General features: G+C 40.0%; 1 protein-coding gene across 1 annotated transcript in view; it reads left to right on the top strand.

The window, feature by feature from the left end:
* Positions 1-19,933: 19,933 nt before the first annotated feature.
* NDUFS4 (NADH:ubiquinone oxidoreductase subunit S4) overlaps positions 19,934-21,831 on the top strand; it is a 73,631-nt gene continuing 71,733 nt past the window's right edge. Inside the window, exon 1 of the mRNA XM_090038065.1 lies at positions 19,934-20,090. Coding sequence (XP_089894191.1) covers positions 20,005-20,090 — 86 coding nt within the window. The 5' untranslated portion in view covers positions 19,934-20,004. The remainder of the gene's footprint in view (positions 20,091-21,831) is intronic.

The raw sequence follows: 21,831 nt of genomic DNA on the forward strand, positions 1-21,831 counted from the left end.
AACATTGAAGGCATATTTAATTGGCATCAGTTCTGCGGACAGGACATGTCATAAGGATGCCTGACAACCAGCTCCCAAAACAGGTCCTATACTCCCAACTCACCAATTGTCACTGCTCTAGAGGTGGAGAAAAGAAGATATTCAAGGACACCTTGAAGGCCAATCTGAAGAAATGCAATATTAACATGAATATCTGGGAGGCTCAAGCACTGAAACATCCCCAATATTGTACGGCAAGGCATCAATCATTCTGAGGAAACACACCCCATTATGAAGGTAAACAGATGAGAGACAAAGGGAAAGAGCTATGATCTGATATCTCCAAGATCTGCTTTTTCATTCTGGAAATTTTACCATGTCTGCAGTTGAACATGCAGAATCTCAGATCAGACTCAGTCATCTACAGATTCTTCAGCGACTTCCCTATTTACAGGAAGACAGTCATCCTTGCATCGGAGTACTGATGATGATTTCTCACATCTATGTATGACTACTGTGGTCTCTAACTACGGTATTCATAGAACTCCAATAAAATATTCCTGACCTTGAGCTATGGAAACATTTTGCAGTTAGATTTGAAGCATGTTTTGATGTGCTATATGCCATTTCAGTCAAGTGATGGCGTCTGACTGATTTTTGGCTGTGACCTCCCTCCCACTGGTTCTAACTTACTAGTAACTTGTATTGAATTATACCAGAATTAATTATTAATTTAAGTACATTATCCATATTTTGCTGTCACAAGTGGAAAAAAGTGCATGGCTGTGCAATGGTTTATGGACCCCAAATTCCCTAGGGAGTATCAGATCTCCACCTGATGTCCCTGAGTGCTGGATTTTGCATTTAGATCTCTGAGTTAACAGATGTGTACACTCAGATACAGACAGACAGTTCCCACTTGATGTGGCATCTGAGGAGGCTCACGGGCATTGTTCATTTTAGTGAGTTCATCAGATATCTTGTGCTCATGAAATTTGTCCCAGATCTATTATATTCAGTATGTAAATAGCTAGTACTCTGCACTGAGCTAAACTTGCCAGGTTTAAGCATCAGCATATTAGGCATGCATGTTTTGTAATGTGCCTCCCTGAAAAAAACACAGCCATGATTTAGAACAAAGATCTCTATGCCTGAAAACGTAAAGTTAAATCTTACCTCTTAAAATTAAAACATAAATCTATGGTGATCCTGCAATCTTATACAATTTTATCAGAAACACTAGGAATCAAAATATTCGAAACCATCATTAAAATGTACAACAGTCACTCCTATGAGTACTGACAAAACCAAGTGTTCAAATATCATGTCAGGCCTTAAAAATCATGAAAATGATTTAAATATGATGACATTATAAAATATACATAATTGAACACAATTTAGTTTATTCTTGTTACTTTTTGCTTTTTTGGAGTTTCTGGTCTTATGGTTTCAAGATTTATTTTAAAACCATGAAAGATATATGTATTTATTTAAGAAAACACCAAATATTTAAGGACTAGTGATAAAATTGTGACTGTTGGAAACTTTGGCTGTTATACATTTTTAGAAAACACTTTTTAATTCAAAAGTGGGTGACTTTATGATGCCAAGGCCTAGTCCACATTTTTGCCACTTTAAGTTTTACTGAAGAACATAGACACTGTACTGTCAGTCTAAAACTGCTTATAAAACTCTATCTTATCTCAGTTACGTGATGTGAAAACTATACAAGTATGAAGCTCGGTATAACAGTATAACTGCAACTGCAGCCTCAGCTGAAAGTTCCATAAACTCAATGAACTGTTTTGGGAATAAGGCTTAACATTTGTATAACACTTTCCAAAGGAACAATATGAGGAACTTCCAGGAAATACAGAGTGATAAAAAAGAGAAGTGGCATATTTCCACAAATAATGTACTGCCATACTTGTGAGGTCAGTTGTAGAATTACAGTCCACTAAGATTAATTTATTATTCCAATGGAACCAAATACAGTGAAAGAAGACAGAGGACATAAGCTTTTCTGGACATTGTCTCCAAAGACAGTCTTGATTTGTCTTCCACCTGATCCATTCAAGCCATAGGCACGCAGATCTCTACTTTCTGCCAAGAAGGAAACTGGGGCTATGGGACTGTATGGCTCCAGTTCTACCTACTCCAGACTGTGTAAAAAATGCTTACCCAGCCTAGGTAGATACTGCCTGTGGATCAATTATCTTTTCCATGGAGCTCACTGCCTAGACATTTTTCTGGTGTGTTTTTTGGGGTCATAGGCAGGGGTTACATTTTTTTTTTTTTTTTGGAGGGAGGGACAGGGGGAGACAAATATTTTACTATTTGTGTAACCTGGGCGGTACTCCAAGAGGTTACCCCTCTCCAATTGAAGGGATCAAAGCAGGTGCATAAGCACTGTGGGAGGTGTAGGGACTCTCCTTCCCCTACAGAGCAGAGCCAGACCACCAATGGGGACTTAACCATATACCTTTTAATGAGAGAACAGTATTGGGAGTATAACCAGTATAAACCAGGCGATATAAGGGACACTACAACACCCTGAGGGGGCAGGATTCAACAAAGGTTAGACACTTACAATCATAGACATTTTCATCCAGTTGACAAAAGACAGGGTTAACAAAATATAAAACACAAACAGCAGAACAAATAATACTGGTTGGTGAAATATAAAAGGCAGAAAATACAAAATGTCAAATGACAAGGGAAATAGGGCCTAGGTACTCAGAGCAGGAGAAAATACAATGACCTCTTTCAACTGCAACCAGAATTTCTCCCTGTTACGTCACTCACCCCAGCTGCAACTTGAACTTGGATCTCTAATATGGTAGGGGCAGAAACGCTATCACACAGCCACCAGTGCTGGTACTGGGCTAAGGGACCAATTAGGGAACATGGAGGGTGAGTCTCTGGGGCCTGATTGATGAGGAAAGGGAATCCCAAGCCCTCCAATCATCTTTTACCCTTTCAAAACCCCTGGGCTAAGTCACTGCCAGCTAGCCCATCACATTTGTCAAATTAAAACACAAAATACTCAGAAGTCAGTCCTTGTTTTGTTTTAGTTAGCTCACACCCATACGCTTCTTATTTTTGTTACTGGAAATTAAAAATACAAAGTTTTTGGAAGTTGTCTTTGTACTATCCTCTCCAAAATGCTGCAAAAAAATTAAACAATATTTTTAATGGAAAATAACATACAATTTTCAAACAGTACTACCTACTCTGCCTGAGGTCTTTGACACAGCTCTGATAAGAAGTCCATGAGACCACTTCTCCAAAGGCGCTTTTGTTAGGTGACCAGGATGTAAGAGCCCAGAGGTACTGCAAAAGAATAGAACTTTCACCTGGAGATGTTCAGCCTCTGCAGAGATTCCCAGATATCTGTGCATGCACAACATATGTTTGTTTACAGACTTTTTCCAGAATACAAAAAGCCTCTTCCTCATCCAAATGAAAGGGAGAAAGTAGGTTACTCTTCTGAGATTTCTTTACATTGATTCCTCTCCTGTTAGTAGGAGAGAAGGATGATTTGTGCCAAAGAAAGCACTACTTGGTGACTTGTTGAAAAGGGAATGAAAAATACCAAAGCAAGGATCAAATTGGACTAGGTTAAAATAAACTTCTCAGTAATAACATTCCTAAGGAAGTCTGAGCTTGGAACTCACTGAAGTATAAGATTTTTTTAAGCTTTGGCTGGTATCTGAAGTTGCAGATAATCTCAACACTGATTTTTATTTTTTGTTGTTCACCAACAGTAGATTCTGTTTCACATATTGCTGGTGACTGATATATCAACTGGTAGAAATGAAGGCCATTTTAGGAAATCTACAACCTCTTCCTCTTATATTGATAGGAAAAGCTTTGGATCCTATGGCGGTTAGTTTATAGATGAGACATTATGTCAGAGGAAGATATTTTTGCTGGAAAATAGCAAATGCAGTGCCTATGCTTAAGAAAGGGGAAAAAAGTGATCCAGACACCTGCAGGCCCATTGGTCTGACCTCCATAGGAGCAAAGAAAAGAATAATTAAAGACACTGAGGGAAATGGAAAATGAGATAAAACACAATGTGAAGTTTACCTAAAATAGACTGTGTTAGATTAATCTGTTTTCTGGGAATAAATTAGCTGTGAACAAAGCTGGAAATTAGAAAAGGTTTCCCAATCAGCACAGCAATCAACATCTAGAAAAACTTTCTGGTAGAAAAACCTTCCACAGGGTAACAAATTTAACTACTTTAAAGATGGTTCTTGATCACTTTATGAAAGGGAATATATGACATGGTTGTTTGCAGTAGTAGGGCTCTGGACTCAATGACTCAGCAGGTCTCTTCCAGGCCTATGTTCTTATGTTCCTATTAAGAAAGACTATAATACCCTGTTATTACCTCCCAATGTGTGACTTACCAGCACAATGCCCTGGGAATACTATTCATTCACCAGTTGGGCTTTCTATTTAATTCATCCTCTTGTTCCAGATCTTCACATTGAAAAGCCATCATTGCTAAACCATGTGAGCATTCAAGGAAAGGGAAATTGGGATACAGAAGTCCTAATTGTGATGGAAGATTCTGAATCTGGTGAGCTGACAGGCTCACTCACAATAAAGTTAGGAACCAAATCGTGAACTTTGCCCTTTTGGGGAGACTTTAAAAAAAGGAAGGGCTGTTGATGAAGATGGTCAGAAGGATAATCATTCGAGGCAAAGCTCAAAGTAGCTTAGGGAAGGGGATGATTTTAATTTTAATCCTGAGATTTCTAGTAGCAAATCAGTAAGATCTAAATAAGGCTGACTATTAATTTTAGGAAGTCCTTTTTTTTTTTTTTTTTAGTGAATTAATCGTTTTCCTTACTATGAAATTTAGCATGCTTGTGATGCTTTGGATGGATGTTATCATTTTTTCCATTATTAGAATATCATCCAAACCACATCAAATCAGTTTTCAGCACTTTAAAATAAATGTAACTAGTGTTCTTGAAGGCCAAGCAATAAGAATGGGAGCTATAAAATGCAATACTTCCTATGCTTTCTGAATGTAGTTGATCTTCTGCACTGTAAGTCTCAAACTTCATAAATAAAGATGATACTTCAATTCACTGCCAAATTCTGGAATGTATTTCATGTTACCAGTGAAAAATGTATGTTTTTCATCAGTGGCTTTTTTGCTATCAAAAGGCCATCATTTTCTTTTCTGAGGCCTGCACTCTATTACTTCTTCTCTAAAGATTAAGGGTTTCATTCTGATTTCACACTGATTTTACATTGGTAGAATTCAGCAATATATTTTAGCATCTGCTTGACTTCATTAACATCATGACTCTGCCATTTGAACTCCAGGTACTTAACTGAAGTGCAAGGGTTATGATGGTCTGAAAACAAGAGTTGGGTACTAAGAAGTATGAGTGTATAACATTTACCCAGAAGGCTCTCTTCAAGCTGTTGGCCTCCTTAGATTTTCCTTAGGTAGCTATTAAGTAGTACATTAGTATAGTTTTATATAGTTAAAGGTTTTTGCGGATGCTTATCATCATACAGATCATCCCTGTGAATAACTATAAAATGACTTTTCATATTAAACAATCTGAACCAACAAGAAAAAACTAAAATGAAATTTTTTCCTGAAAATGTCTCTTATTCAGAATGCTCATGACTCAGTAGAAAATCTAAAATAGCATTTCCATTTCATTCAGAAACCAACCCTTATTTGATCCTGTGTTCCTTCTTCACAAGACAATCACCACTTTCCTCTGGCAACTTCTCCTAAAAGGGTAAGGAATACCAGAGCCATAGGTTTATATCCATTAAACTAAACCATAAGGAAACATGGGCAGAAGATTTGTGCAAGAAAATTACAATTTAAGTATTCAGCTTCAGTGCTTACATTCAATTGTTGCAAACACTAAAAAGACCTGAAAATTTAGCACTCTTTTTTTTTTTTTTTTGCAAACCCAATGCTCCGGAAAAGCTAAGACAACATTTATGTTGCCAGGCTCAAGCATTTCAGAATGAAGGCCTGGGAAAAACATTTTGCTACATGTTAAACAAAACAAAGACAAACATTTGTTATCTCATTTTTCTCTCACAGGTTTTGGCGATTAAAATATGTATTTATGTGGGCAATTTTTTGACACTTTAGAGATATTATTACTCCTCTCTTTCTCAACAGAAACATGATATACAACTAAAATAAAGAATGAAAATTAGGACATTAAAATGCCTCATGTGGCAAATAAAAATGCAAAGAAACAAACATGAGAGCAATAGTGACATTTTAGCTCATCATCTACCAAGATAGAAGACATTTATAATGTAAATTACTACTGCATTAGAGCTGTCTGTCTGTTTTTCCCTACTCTTAGAGGATATACACAAGAAAAATAAGTGATAATAGTTGTTTCAAAGAGGATTTGTTATTACTTTCTCTGGACTGATGGGAAGAGTACACAGACACAATAGGGATTACAAGTCTCTTTGATGAAGTCTCCCTCATTTAAACCTGTTTTTCCCTTCTTCATGGAACAAGAGATAATCTCTCTGAAATGAATATTCTCCCCTTTTGAAAAAACTGATTCAAACAAAAGATAATTAATAATGTAAGGTTTCAAAGCCAGAGTAAATGCAAAGGGAAATCATACATACGTGTATAAGATTAGCAGAGGGCCAAGATTATGTAATTTCACAAGCCAATGAATCTCTCAGATGACTGGCTGTTTCAGTAAAAAGCAGGAAGAGAAAAGGTAATGAGCATACAACCTCTTGTAATTTACAAGTTAAAGTCATGCTTTGACAACACATGGATCAATTAGATCCCCCTGATTTAGTCTTGACATGTTAATGTCTGAGTCAAAAGAGGTTAGTGTAAATACATTTACTTTATTGGCTAAAACTAAACTCTCATGGGATGCCTTTATACTGATTCAGACAGAGGAAAAGATTTATCTGGATCTCTCAATCCATGTTTCAGATAAAACATGAGTTTAGCTCTGTGGTTTTAGTTAGCTAAGATGAAGTTTGATTAAATAAAAAAAACCAAACAAACTCTTACTTCAGCAAATATGAGACCCAGAATTGAAGCAAGATTACGTGAAAGACTTTTTTATTGTTTCATTTTATGAGTGGGCAACTGTTCTCATTTGTGGTATATCTCAAAACAATGGTTTAGTTTCATTTGACAGGGAATTACTGTCACTTTTGCTTTGCCACTGCTTCCTGTTGGGGGTAAGTAGTCTATTCTTTAGTATGACAGAGTCTTGCAGCTGAATGGCTGATAGTGTCAAAGGGCTATTAATATGCTAAGCCTTTTAGTGGCATGGGATAGCTCCATCCTGTTCTCTCCAATTGTTGCAAAAGAACCCTGAAACTCATCACTTGACCTGAAGGATTGAAATACTGATTTTGGTATTAATTTTACATCTCATCTGTAAAAGAATAAAATTGCATGGCAGACACTCTTCTAATGTCATTTCACAAGATCTACATGAATAAGATGGTAATTTTACTACATTTACATTACTTTCTGATCATGATAGCAAACCTAGGCATAAAAACTGTGTAACCACTAGAAGAATAGTCTCCTAATTAATTTTGTATGGTATGACACAATCTCAGCTCTTCAGAGCCAGATAATACTAAAATGCCTGGGCAAAATCATCTTCATTTTTGTGATGGTTGAAGCATAAGGAATGGAGGGAAAAAATGTATAAATCACATCACAAATGTCACTATGAATAAACATCTGCAACACAACTGAATAGAGCTTTAACAGATAGGCGTCTTTATTTTTTTAAACAATGTGAGACCCTAAAATGGTAATCTTAAACATATTTTCAACATTCTAGTCTTAGGAGTTTGAAGAAATAGCTATTTTACTGACCATTTAAAAACTTGTCAAGACTCATCCTTTGTAACCAATTTGTTCAGATATTTGGGTAAGTAGCAGAATATGAATATTGCATATAATATTCATTAAATTAGTACTCCCACCTGGTTTTTTTCAATGCAAAAGATTATTGATCAGTAAGAAAGAAGGATAAAAAATTCAGAAGAGGATATGGAAGGAACAACATCAACAAAATAGGAATAAGCAAACAACAACAGCAAGTTTCAAAAGAAATGCATAGGAAGTCTTGAGGAAAGTGTGGTAAGCTGGATAAGAAAAACTTAAGTCAAGCGCTTCTGGAAAGCTTTTGAATTAATGAAATGTATTATTTTTTCATGTAACCTGATTTGGGTCCCACTTTTTCTTAGGGTTTAAGATTTCTCTCATTAATTTAGCAAGCAAAATCAGACATACTTTCATTTTATTTCCTTATTGAAGTGTCACAGACTTTTCACTGAAACTTTGTAAAATATTACATTTAAACAATATTTTGGTGATAAATAACATTTTGGTATTTTAGTTGCCTGGAAATGGGAATTGTATTCTTTAATAATTCCATCAGTTATTGCTATAAGTACAATACTCTTATCCTGGAGTCATAATTCTCTTTCCAATACTAATTGTGACACCCAAGACTAAAATTTTAAGTGTTGTCAGTGTGGTGAGAATCATAGCCATGTTTTAAAATCTATGAGTTCGTTTTAATAAAAGGTTCTGATTGGCCCTACACAGGCAGATGAGGGGATGATGATGCAGAAGAGGTCTTTCACAGAGCAAGCAGGAAGCTGTCAGAATGTTAAGACTTGCAAATCCTGATCTGAAAGAGAGGGAGCCAAAAGCAGTTAGTAACTCATATATAGGTTTGCCCAGGTAGCTCTTTTATATACCTCTTGACTTTTAGAAACCAGAACGGGGAGGTAAATGCACCCTACATTGTGTACAGGAGGCATCATAGCATGGCTAACTCTCATGATATTTGATAGTTTACTTAAACCATCCCAGTCCCTAAACTCACGATTCACTGAGAAACTCAGCTTCCATTAAAAAAAGGGTTCTAGACTTCAGAGTTATGAATGAAAACTTGAATATGCAAACTAAGTACATTGAGACTCCAAAATGAGAAGGCAATTAAAAAGAATTTACATATTCCTTACTTGTAACGATTTTTTAGTCATATCCATGAAATTTGGAGTTATGACTCATGATTCTTAAACAGGGTTGTGATTAGTAATGCTGGGTGTGTCACTACTGAACGTGCTTCCACAGGGCATTGGTCCAAATCATAGCCCACCAAGTAAAAGGGGGTTTCCACCTTGTTTTGGAATCTTAGAGTCGCATAGAGCTGGCTAGGCAACACCTTCTCCCAACACACCACAGGGTTGGGAATCTGTTGGGGGCACAGTGTTGAAAAGAGGTGAGGCAGGATTATGCTGCACTCCAGCGAGCATTGGATAATGTAACAGCTCCTAGAACCAACAGATGGGGAATCAGAACTGGCACTTTCTTCACCCTGATCCGCAAAAAGGAGCTAAATGGCAAACAACAGATGGCTTGCTTCAACCAGGAGAGAAAGCAAACACTCTGTGGCTTAAAGTGTCTTGTAAATATTGCAGCAAGAAGTTTCCTAGCTCCTCTTTGCTGGTGGTTCTTTGCCCAAGGGCATCAGGATCTGATTCTTTTCTTTTTTTCTGGCCTCGACTATGAAGTTTGCCAGCAAAACTGAAGCTCAGCTCAGCGTGTTCACACTCCAAGCTCCTCTATGGTGACAGAATCCTCCACTCTGCTGACAAAATGATTCCACCTCTGGTGAACGGAGTCAGGTTCTAGTGCTGCCCAGCCACCTGCAGAAAATGCATGTATGAACAATGCTATGTCTTCAGCTGGCTGCAGCAGTCCCCTCAGCAAATGGTCCTTTCCCAGAGTATGCTTCCCATTCTGGCAGCACAGGGTGCCAAAAGCACACAGGGTCTCTCAGCTTATGGGCAGAACTTCCTGCTGCCTTGTAAGTGTAGACAGCCCTTGGCTGATGTGGCTAGGAGCGACAGAGCCAATGGGCCTTGCAACCACTACCTTTATCTAAAACGGGAAAGGAACAAATCCAAAACTCAGAGAAGGGATTTATTTTTTTCCACAAAACATACAATTAGATTATGGTACTCATTGCTACAAGATAGAACCCAAGAACACAGCAAGATTTTAAGAGGAAATGGACATTTGTATGAATAATGAAAGTCTCCATAGGAGTATTAGATCATGCTAAAAACTGAATGCTGGAAGCAAGACAAAACCTAATGTTTCAGGATTTATCATTTAGGTAACAGGAATTAAGATGAGAGCTCTGTGTGGGGAACTGATCATCAAACATCTGTCTGTTGTGGGGTGTGCTACATTTTTCTCTAAAGCTGAGCATATAGTGTTGACCACTGTTGAAGAGAACATCCTGAAATAAATGGAAACTTAGTCTTATCTTTTAAGATAATACCTCTATTCTTTTATGTCTATTCTGACAAGACATATCTTGTCTCTATAGTGTTCTGTGAGATAGGGCACCCTCAAAAGTTCTTGTCCTTAGATCTAATCATTATTTCCTTACTAAATACCTCTCATATCACTAAAAATCCCTTCCCTTCATCAAAACCACCAGAACTATTGATATTTGTCCAAGCCCTACTGGAGACAAATTAAGTAAAGAAATGTAAAAAGCCAGTGCCCAGAAAATTGGTACTTACATGCACTGTGCTCTTCAAAATTACTGTGTAGCACTGTGCTTACAAGGATAGCCTTTTATTCAAGATCTTAGAACCCTCTCTCAGAGAAACAAGTATTTTTTTTCACTCCACTATTTCACAAACTACCCAAGATCTCATTGACTGAGTTTGTTTTGACTATATATTTTTAGGAGTATCTGTTACAGATGCTGAAGGAGAATTAATGGAACAGTATTCATTTAATTTTGAACAGCAAGACAGGCACCAAACAAATTTATAATTAGTCATGATTGGAGAGAAACATTGGAAAGGAGCCTTAATTTCCCATGAGACTGAAAGAAAACAATGAAAAAAAGGCTTCTTGATTATCAATGATCAATTAGTATTATCCATCAAGGACTCTCTGAAGCACTTGAAGTAGTCATAACTGTTCTTCTTTTATTGTTCCAAGGTGTTCCAACTGGCATGCAGTCAGATCCACCCAAAATTTTTCAAGAATATCTGAAGGCAGATGACTATAAAAATTCAAAGTACAAAATCTGTTTCACCTCCTGCTTCAAGAAAAATAAAGGAAGCACAAATTACCTCACAGATGTTATAGTTGTGGGGGGCCCTTCTTTAATAAACAATACAAAAAAGACAAAGAGTTTCCCGCTGACGTCAAACAATAAAAGCAGTTTCTCAGCAGCGGCAGGCAGTCTCACAAGCCTGAGGGTTTGTACTTTTAGCTCAAGTGACCTGACGTCACTCATCCTGATGTTGTGTGTGGAAGAAGTTATCCCTGCTATGGCAACAATATCTGCCTGAAAGGAGTTTTGAAAGCCCAATAGGCTAGTGTCACTCACACCGGTGGTGGATAGTAGATGGTAGGATCTCTCAGGGTGGCAGGTAGGCAAGCCTAAGTAAAGTGAGCTGCCACCCTAGCAGCCCACCATCACTCACGCTGATGGCAGGGGGTCAGTTGGGATTCCTTGGTGGCCTCCAAGGCAATAGTTAAAAAGAAGATTTGGGTTCACATGTCAACGTCTAGCTTGAAAGCACTGAGTACAACTGATTTCTTTTTAAATTTGTGGTTCACAAATGGCAGCAACGACAGAGAAAAGGGGAGTTTTTCAGTAGGTCTGTTTGATTGCATGTGAAACTTACAATGGAGCTAAAGTTGCCTGGTTTTAATTTTTCTTTCTCCTGTACAAGCTGTGATGTTTTATTGAAGACCCATACAAAAGGGGAAAAAAATTAAAACCAGACAATGCCAGTTCCATTGTATGTTTCACATGCAATCACACAGACTGAAAGAAAATTGCCCCCTTTCCTACCAACCTGCCCACCATTTGGGGAATGCATTTAAATACAAAAGAGGAAAAAAAACCAACCAACCAAACAAAAAAACAACACATTTTACTAGTCACTCTTTTTTTTTTTTAAATAGAAATTAGCATCTGGACCAAAATCTTCCATAAAATGGTATTCTGGCACCAAGTTTAACAGAGCTTACAAGAGACAATACAGGGAAAATTGGCTTTGTTCCATTGCAAGTGCTTGCAAAAAAACCCCTACAAGTCAAACTGCAGCTGACGTTTCATCACCACCAGAGATATTCAGGATACAAAGAAGCACCAAAGAAGACACTCCACAATTACTTCTTATGAAGATAAAATACAGAGCACATTTTTTCAATCTAAAATTGGATATTCTTTTAAACTAAAGCTTCAATCCTGCAAATATTTATTCAGATAACTAGCCATATAGACGTTGGGAGTACTCAGATGCTTAAATCCAGGGCCTAAATCTGAATGTCCATTTAAAGCAGTCTCCATATGTACAAGCAATACAACAAACAAAACCGAAGCTCATTGTATATGGTAATTAACATGGTGATCAGCTTGCTCCTGTGTTGTGCCCCTTTCCACCATTCCTCATTTTTCTTTTTCTCTTTAGACTTAAGTTATTCAAGACAAGGACAGTGTCTTCTTATATATCTATAACACACAGCACAAAATATTAAATAATAATAATGTAGGAAATATCAGTAAAATTTTGCTTTATGCTGGTCATTCTTCTGTTTATTTACAGCTATGACATTATTTGTGTATGCTTGGAAGTGGAATCAACCAATTGTCTGAACATGATTCGTACAGGAAAAGAAAAATACTAAAAAGTTACATTATCATTATGTATACTTAGAATACAGGCATAATGCACATACATACCAAAAAACAAAGCATGACTCAAATCTTTACACTTGGGCTAATATACTTTCTCACAGAGTAAAACAATAGGAGCCATAAGGAAGTTGTCCAACATAATAAATGCTGCCGTGCAAACCGTTTCTGTTTAAAGGCTATGCTTCACAGTATAACAGCGATAGGATACCAGCATGTTGCCAGCATTAACCATGCAAAATTTGAGGCTTCTTGAGAGCACGGACTGTCTCAGAATAATTCGTGTGTTGCTGCTGTCTCAAATTGACACTTCAAGTTTCTTAGGAGCTTGTATGCATACTGAAATTATACTAGTTTAACTGAAAGCATGCTACTGCAGTTTTAGTTAAACTGCTGCCACTTTGTATATGGACAGATTTACACAAGTTTAAATCAGTTGACCAAATCAGCACATAACATGTCTAAAACAACCAAGTATGTCCATAACACTCAGTAATTTAATTAAATATGTGAAACTTTACATTTTTAGTTAAACTGAAACAACTTCTATATATGACAAATCCAAAGGATCTGTGTAGGTCCAATCAGTCTGCCTGAGGGATGTAATATCTGCAAATGCTGAGATGTTAAGTAACAATTAGCAGTAAGCAATCATATACTATCTCAGCAAAGATGTTTGGTTTGAAGACAGCATATGTGTCTAAATCCCTGAGTCCCTGGGGATATCATTAGCAACTCTAAAACAATCTTGCCAAAAAACAAAAAGCCCAGACATATAAACAAACAAAAGACCCACCCAGCAGGATAAAGATAAAAACTGGTATAGCTAGTAGCCACTTTCATTCCTTTTTTGTGTCCTTGTGACAAGGTATTTAGCAGAATTTGCAGATTCATTGGAATCTGACAGGCCACATCATGAGTGCTTCTGCTTTGGCCTAAAGCTTGCGACCTCTGGGCTGTGAACCATGTGCCTTAATGCCTATGCCACTCCAACCCCTCCAGTATAGCCACTGAAGGACTCATTTCAAACATATTTTTAAACTACTTTCTAGGCTTTCAAGAAAGAAGTTCTGAAGATGCTTGTAGATAAAGTGCTTTGAGATACTTGAATAGAAAGTGCTATTAAGAGTACAAGGATCTGTTCCTCCTTAGCTGATACCTATCCTCAACATTGGGCACATCTGCACAAGACGCTTTACTGCACAGTAGACTAATCTACTGTGCAGTAAAGGATTACCATCTACACATGCATGGCATTTCCCACAGATTAACTGTGCACTATTTGGCCTTAATAATGGAATCATATCTCTCTGGGGGTCTCCAGAGTTTTGTGGACAGAAATTTCTGTTTTGAAACATTTGTTGGTACTATATATGACTGTGTGTTACCTCTAAAATACATTCTTGAAGTGCTTCATGTGTTAATCCCAAAGTAGCTAATACCTGGGGGATCCCACAGGACACTGTGCCAACTGCCACCAGATACTGCACTCTTTCAAGGGCCCTAAGATGACCTGCCTCACTGACCCCCTTTTACCTGTTGCTGTTAAATTGTCAACTGTCACAGAACATCTTTCTGCAGCTACCCCATCACCTTCCAGTCAGGATCATACAGATTTCCCTTTAGCAGACTGAACACAATGTACTAGCTGGATTAGCTTGGGTCACACTAGGCAAGCTGCTTAAAGGCTTTTTAATCTTCTACATTGCAAGAAAACATTCCAAAAATGAGAAGTTTGGAAGGGACAGGGGCAAAAAGCAGACTACAATGCTGGCTGGGTACTGGCAGGATGCAATCAAAAATCCTGTTCCAGCCCCTGTCCCAAACCACCTATTCCACAAGCTGCTTCTGGTGCCAGTTTTATCATTGTTTGACAATGCTGGGAGCTGAGCAAATAAGTCCTAGTGGGGGAAGGGGCAGAAGGAATGGGGGTATAGTTTTGCTGGGGAAGCAGGGACTAAAAATAGCTCCTGGTTCCCTTCAAACTTCCCTACGTACCCTACAATCCCCCAATCCTGACAAACCCTCTCAGACCCCAGCAACCCCCCTGCAGACCCTGCCTGTTCCCCTGATCCCTCTGCAGATCCATCTTGCTTCCCCCATCCCACTGCAGCTGCCTCCTGCAACCTTGATCCCCCAGATCACTCCCACAGATCCTACCTGCTCCCTGATGCCCCTCTGCAGACCCCGCTAGCCCATGATCTCCCCCACAGATGCCATCTCCCCCACAATCCTGCCCCTGGATCCCACTTGCCCTCCCAACCCCCGCCCGCACTATGGAATCCCCCAAGGTCTCCTCATCCCGATTTGCCTTAGATCGTTTTTAACTCAGTCTACGCTCCCCCAAGCTTGCCTGTGAGGCAAAAACTATGGAACTAGTAAACCTACAGATTGACACCTATCAGCCACTTTAAACAATGGATTGATGTCATATATCTTGACTTCAAAAAAGCCTTCGATCTGGTATCCCATGATCACCTCTTGGCGAAACTGGCCAATTGTGGCCTTGGGTCCACCACGATCTGCTGGTTGGGAAATTGGCTCTGTGATTGGACCCGGAGGGTAGTAATTGATGGAGGTCAATCGTCAAGGTGCCCTGTGTCCTTGGACCCATATTGTTTAACATCTTCATTAATGATGTGAACATTGGAGTCAGAAGCAGACTGGCCAAGTTCACCGATGACACCAAACTTTGGGGCAAAGCATCCATATCAGAAGACAGGAGGGCGATCCAGGCTGACCTGGACAGGCTCAGTAAAATGAGGGGATGAGAACATGATGGTGTTTAATAGTGAAAAATGCAAGGTTCTCCACCTTGGGAGGAAAAACCTACAGCATCCTTATAGGCTCGGCAGTGCTACGCTGGCTAGCACTATGGAAGAAAGAGACTTGGGGGTCATCATTGACCACAAGATGAACATGAGCCTGCAGTGTGATGCTGCGGCTAGTAAAGCAACCAAAACGCTAGCTTGCATCCATAGATGCTTCTCAAGCAAATCCCGGGACATCATTCTCCTGTTGTACTCGGCCTTGGTGAGGCTGCAGCTGGAGTACTGCCTCCATTTTTGGGCTCCACAATTCAAAAACGATGTGGAGAAGCTTGAGAGAGTCCAGAGAAGAGCCACACGCATGATCAGGTCAGGAAAACAAACCTTACAACGACAAGCTGAGAGCCATGGGGCTCTTTAGCCTGGAAAAGCGCAGGCTCAGGGGTGATCTGATGGCCACCTATACATTTATTAGGGGTGACCACCAGGATCTGGGGGAACGTTTGTTCACCAGAACGCCCCATGGGATGACGAGGTTGAATGGTTATAAACTACTGCAAGACCATTTCAGGCTGGACATCAGGAAGAATTTCGTTACTGTCTGAGCCCCCAAGGTCTGGAACAGTCTGCCAGCAGAGGTGGTTCAAGCACCTACACTGAACACCTTCAAGAGTAAATTGGATGCTTATCTTGCTGGGATCCTATGACTCCAGCTGACTTCCTGCCCTTTGGGTGGCGGGCTGGACTCGATGATCTTCCAAGGTCCCTCCAGTCCTAATGTCTATGCAATCTATGAAATCTATGGAATTTCCTGAGATATGCATCTACACAGATTGTGTCTGTCATTATGTACATTTTCTTGGCTATTGAATAATTTACTGCAAGGACTCAGAAAATAATTTTCAAATACTCAACTTTGTGGAAGTAGAATATTGTTTTAAAACTAAGTGAAATTCTTAAGTCTTCAATATATAGATGCAAATTTCTAACACAAAACCACAGTTAGGCATTTTAAGAACAGAAATCATGCATTTCTTTCACTTTCATATAGTTTAGAAAACTGTGAAGCAAAAAAAACCATAAAACCTTCAGCCTTAAAGGTGAATATTTAGATTATAATGGAAAATGTTTTAAAATTTGACTATGTACAAGAGTAAGCTATTTTCCAAGAGCGATTACTTCAATAGGGTGTTTAATTAACAGCATGAACAAGTTTGTTCTGTACAAGAGAAAGGTAGTTTGTTAGTCTGAGGTCAGGCAGCAGGCAAGGTAGATTTACACCTTGTAGACTAACTAAATCAGAGATGTATACTAGTTTATTAAGCTAGTTTATTAAACTATGTTATTAAACTAGCTTAACACACAAACAGCTTTTGTAAGCAAAGGACTTACTTCATCTACACTGGGAATTAGCATTACATCTTATTTTTTTAATAACCACAGAAAATTACACTATTGCTAAAGATTCATTTAGCCTTTCCAGCAGCACTATTATTCCTCTTTCTCAGGTTTGAAAAAAGGTAATGGATTTATCTTCCCCATGATTCTATGATTTACCTACCTCTAGTTTTGGTACTAACCTCCAAACTGTATTTCCAGAACAAAGGCTACTCTTCAGAGCATCCCCAAGAGTTGCTCAGAAATGCCAACTGCTTTTTTATGAAGGAAATTTTGTAAGATATTTGTTTTTAACAAAATTTCCAACAAAGATTGTTTGTTTTATTTGTTTTATGTTCCAATGACAAAATGAAATGAAAGACCAGTTAAAATGTTTCCTTTATTTTCAAAATCATAAAACGCTTCTGGCTCTTTTTGCAAATTCAAGTTTAAGTAAAACAATTATTTTAAGAAACCAAAAGCCAAATTTTCCTTACTAATAAATAAATTTATTTATTCATTTGTTATTAAACTAGTTTAACACACAGTTTTTCTTAACTCCCGAGAAGCCAGATCTAAGTGTATCACAGTGTTACAGCAGGGGGCATGGGGTAAGGGGGGGCGGGAAGAGCAGGGCAGGGAGAGGGAGTGCATTGTCACAGTTGCATCTACCTTTGATTTCTCTTCTACCCAAACTTTAAAGCCAACTGCCTGGAAGGGGCAGTGGTACTTTTGTTCATGGCTGAATGCATTTGAGTTCATGGCTCATTATAATTTACCTGTTTCTTGCTAATGTCCCCTAATATCATCTAATTCCATAGGTGTTAACAACCCTCTCTCCTTTCTAATGGCCTTGATATTCCACTATCCAAATTATCCTTTCTTCTGCAATGATGCTGTTCCTTAGCTATGCCTGATAAAGTCTCTCTTCTATCTCACAGCCCTGCAAATTGTTTTTAACCCTAGTTAAAAACCTTACCTCAGGTATAGTAATATTAACTCAGGTGTAAAAATGAATGATGGTGAAGTATTGGAGGCACTTTCAAGACACTCAAGAAAACTAGATTTTGTTCTAGAAATCTGAATAAAAGATATACATTTAACTATAATGATTGCAAGGCTAACAAAACAATTTGTGTACTATTGTGAACAGTTTTTTGCCTAGTTTCCTGTGTTTTTTAAACTAATTTATAATCTAGCAAATTAGTGCACATTCCAGTAAAGTTATATTTATGTTTACTTTGATCGTAAACTGAATAATGTAATGCTAGGCCCCTAACATATTAGTAAAGTTTCTAATTTCTCTTTAACTGGAGAAAAATGTGTGCCATGTTATATGTAATGATGCACCACACTATCTGTACCCTCCTTTTTAAAATCCTAGATCCACCCATGGCTACCACACACATGCACTGCAAAACTGAAACTGGGGAAGCCCATCTGAATTGTGACACTGAATACTCAAATCATATGATGAATAAACAACTCATGACATCTTTGTTCACAGAACTCCATTTACCTTAAGCAACATGATGTTTTTGGTTGCAACCATGTAGGTGCTTTTAAAATAATTTTAGTTTTAGGAATATGAGTGGTTCTACTGTAGAACCACTACAGTACCCCAACACCCTAGGGTACTGACAGATTCTTTTTAAGGGTGTCCTGAGGTATGAGGAGATAAGTAGGTAAGTGCAGGCTCAGGCTTATCCCTGCCTGAACCACCCACCACCCCCAATGCCTGGCTCCTCAGATAAGCATCATAATACCAAAATAAGTTTTTAAGATTAACGCCACTCATTTCATGAAAGTTTTGGAGGAAGCTTCCAGTCCACAAAGGTTGAGAACCATTGTTTTAATGGCATTCCCCATTATATAGGGAATAAGGCTGGAACCAGTGCCATAGGACATCAGAACACGTTCCCTCCCTCCTTTGTCCTTGGCTCAGACCTCATATATATTTTAAGCATAATTGGTGAAACTTGGCAGCAGATTAGCTGGATCTGCTAACCTTCAGTGTTACTGAATCTTAATGCACCAATGCTCTGCAGTTATTGTGTGATAAGAGCATGCTCTTGTCTTCTCCTTACACAGGTTAATGTGCAGGGGAGGGGGCAAATAGCTGCAGGTGCCGACTGGTGTCTTTGCACTGCTGAGACCACGTGAGGGCGTTGGGGACGGTTTTCAACTCCCCCACACTTCTCCTTTTCAGAATGGGATGCTTCTGGATGGAGGGCAGCACAGGACCCATAAAACCAGCTTTCACCCACCAGATTCTTCCAACACTTTTTTGTTTTTGTCGTGGGCCAAATCAGTTTCAAATTTTATTGACTGAGCTGAGCTCAAAGGTTCAAGTCTACGTGGTGCTACCACCGACAAGTATCCTACCTCCCAGACACATCTGTCCAGGGCTTCAGATACTCCCAAATCCATGGCAGTATCTGACATACAAGACCCAAGCAAGCATGGAGGTCTTGGAGTTCAGATGCCTCCTAGTTTTGCTTGCCCCTAGCCAAAAGCCAGAAGGAGCAGGTTAGGGGGAAAGCCAGAAAGCAACTCCCCATGGTTGTAAGCTGTGTAGCCCAGATCCTCCTACCAGGAGGCTTTAGTAGACCCTGACAGGTGGACCTCCCCGCCATGCCATGGAGCAGGTCTCCACCCTCAACTACACCAAGCCACCCAAGGCGAGGAAGAAGGGGATCCCCCTCGCAGGTCAGTATAAGCACCTGGGCCAAAACCATCATCAAGGGACCTCCCCTGCCAGGGAAAACCACCTTTGAGGTCCTGGTATCACCCCAACATTGTTGTGACACTGTCACAGCCTGGCCGCCAGCTTGCGCTTTCCCAAATGCTGCTCCAGACCAGGGCGCATCTCCCTGCCTCGGGATATTTCTGGCCTCACAGTTCAAAGAAAAAAAGGCATTAGAGGAGCAATCCCCACGCACCCCACAGGCTCCAGTGGGTACCCCAGGGCTGCCGGCCCCACCCTCTCCCGATGCCCCGCCCCAGCGGGGTCATGCCGCAGCCGACACAGCCGCTCAGTTTTCACTTCGCGTTTCCCAGGCGGGCAGAGGAGGTTTGTCCCTAGTAAGACGCCGTAGCGCAGCGGGTCCTCTGCTGTCATGGCGGCGGCTTTCTCAATGTCAGCGGCTCTCAGGCACCTTGGGAGGGGTGGAGGCGCGACTGCTGTCCGCCGGATGCCGGGCAGGTAAGGGGGGTCCTGGGCGCTCCCTCCGGCCTGAGCTCTGCTGACGCCCCTTTCCGCACTGGTGCTGCTGAGGCCCGAGGCCAGGAGCCTGGCGGGCTCACTCTAGAGGCCGGGGGCTGGGGCCGCGCTCCAGACCGGCCGCGTAGGAAACTTCTCTTGCAGGAGAAACTGCTCTGAGCCTGGCTCCCCCCACTCTTCTTGAACGCCCGGGGCAGCAGGGGTTCCCTCATGTGTGAGGTAAAATCTTCAGCCCTTTTGTTCTGCCTTTAGCACGGTCATAATTTTTTCAAGCGAAGGTGAGACCTCCATGGAAGGTGCTGACATGACCCCTGGCTTGCGGGGAAGCAGGAGAGGGGCTGCTGGGCAGGGGTTGGGGCCACAGTGCAAGTTCCTGCTGTGTTCATTACATCTGGGAGGTTGGGAAAATCACTTCAGGTGTTTATGCTGCAAGCCTCACTCTGCTGCTGCCTAGCTAGCCCTGGAGATGGATGTAGCTCACAGACACTGTTCTGACTTGGGAGCTCCCGAAGTACCTAATTTCCTACTTCTGGTGGTGCCCAGAAGGGCCTCGTCTCTCCATGCCTGAGCATCTTGGTCCTTAACTGAGGCGAAGCCCCATGAGAATTCACAGAGGAAGCATTTCTTGGCCCAGCTCCTGTGGGGCCCAATCTGGAAATGAGACTTCACGCAGGTAGAAGAAGGAAGTATTGCTGTTGCTGCTATTCCCAAACCTGGTGACTGTTGGGGACTTCAGTTCTCTTTTGTTCATGAGTATTTAATTCTGCAGTCTAGGAGAGTGACCCAAGCACCAGGCATGAAGATATTCAGAAGTGTTCTTTATCCTTCCTTTTAAAGTGTTTCTACTTTATGTGAAATCATTCAATTTTCATTGGGATACAAAGAGAACACAAGAGTAGACCTGACTTTCTAGCTTAGGAGTTGTGGTACGTACCTTGTTCAAATCCCAGCTCCAGTGAATAACTAATATAAAACACTGTAACAAAAAATGGATATTGGGTGTTCTTTCTTCCAGGTATCAGCATCTCAGACCTATTTTTCTCACTTTCTCTCCTTTGCTAAACTGTAGTCATGTTCCTTCTTTCTTTGTCTCAATGAATATATAAATATTCCATATAAGGTAGATGGTTTCTTCAGGAGGAATTGAGGACATCCAGTCCACTATACCCTGTTGTCTGGTGGTTGTAATATTTGTTGGGGGCGGGGGAATGAAAGATATATCTTTCAACTCATGGATTAGTGTTCTAGCCACTGAACTATTAGATTGAGAGGCAGTATCCATTATCTCCTTCCCCATCAAAAAGGAGCCACCTTTGACTTCTGAAAGAAGCCCTTGGTGCATAGTTACAAGAGGTTCTTGTGACGGGTCCTGCAATTCCTCGCAACCCAGAGTGAAGTGTTTATGTCTCAGAGAGGCAGGATTTGAGTGATGTCCGTGTCTTAAAGTTCCCCATTTGCTAGTTTAGACAGCTTGCTGCTGAAGGCATCTGCCATTCTTAGACACCTAATGCTTCTTGTGAATTACGTAGCAGTTTTAGCACACTGCTGTATCTTCAGTAAACTGTATTTAGTAGACTGCAATATGCCTAAAACCTGGACAGCTGCAGTATTTTACATTATGACACCAAAGTCCCTTTTTCCAGTGGTTCTCAATTTAATTAGATTTAAGGCAGCCCTCAGAAAATGCCAGTTCTTTGCTCTCACTTTTTTTTTAAACACAGAA

This window comes from Crocodylus siamensis, chromosome 3 (genome assembly GCF_052110815.1).
Source record: "Crocodylus siamensis isolate JL-2025a chromosome 3, ASM5211081v1, whole genome shotgun sequence".
NCBI classification, from domain to species: domain Eukaryota; kingdom Metazoa; phylum Chordata; order Crocodylia; family Crocodylidae; genus Crocodylus; species Crocodylus siamensis.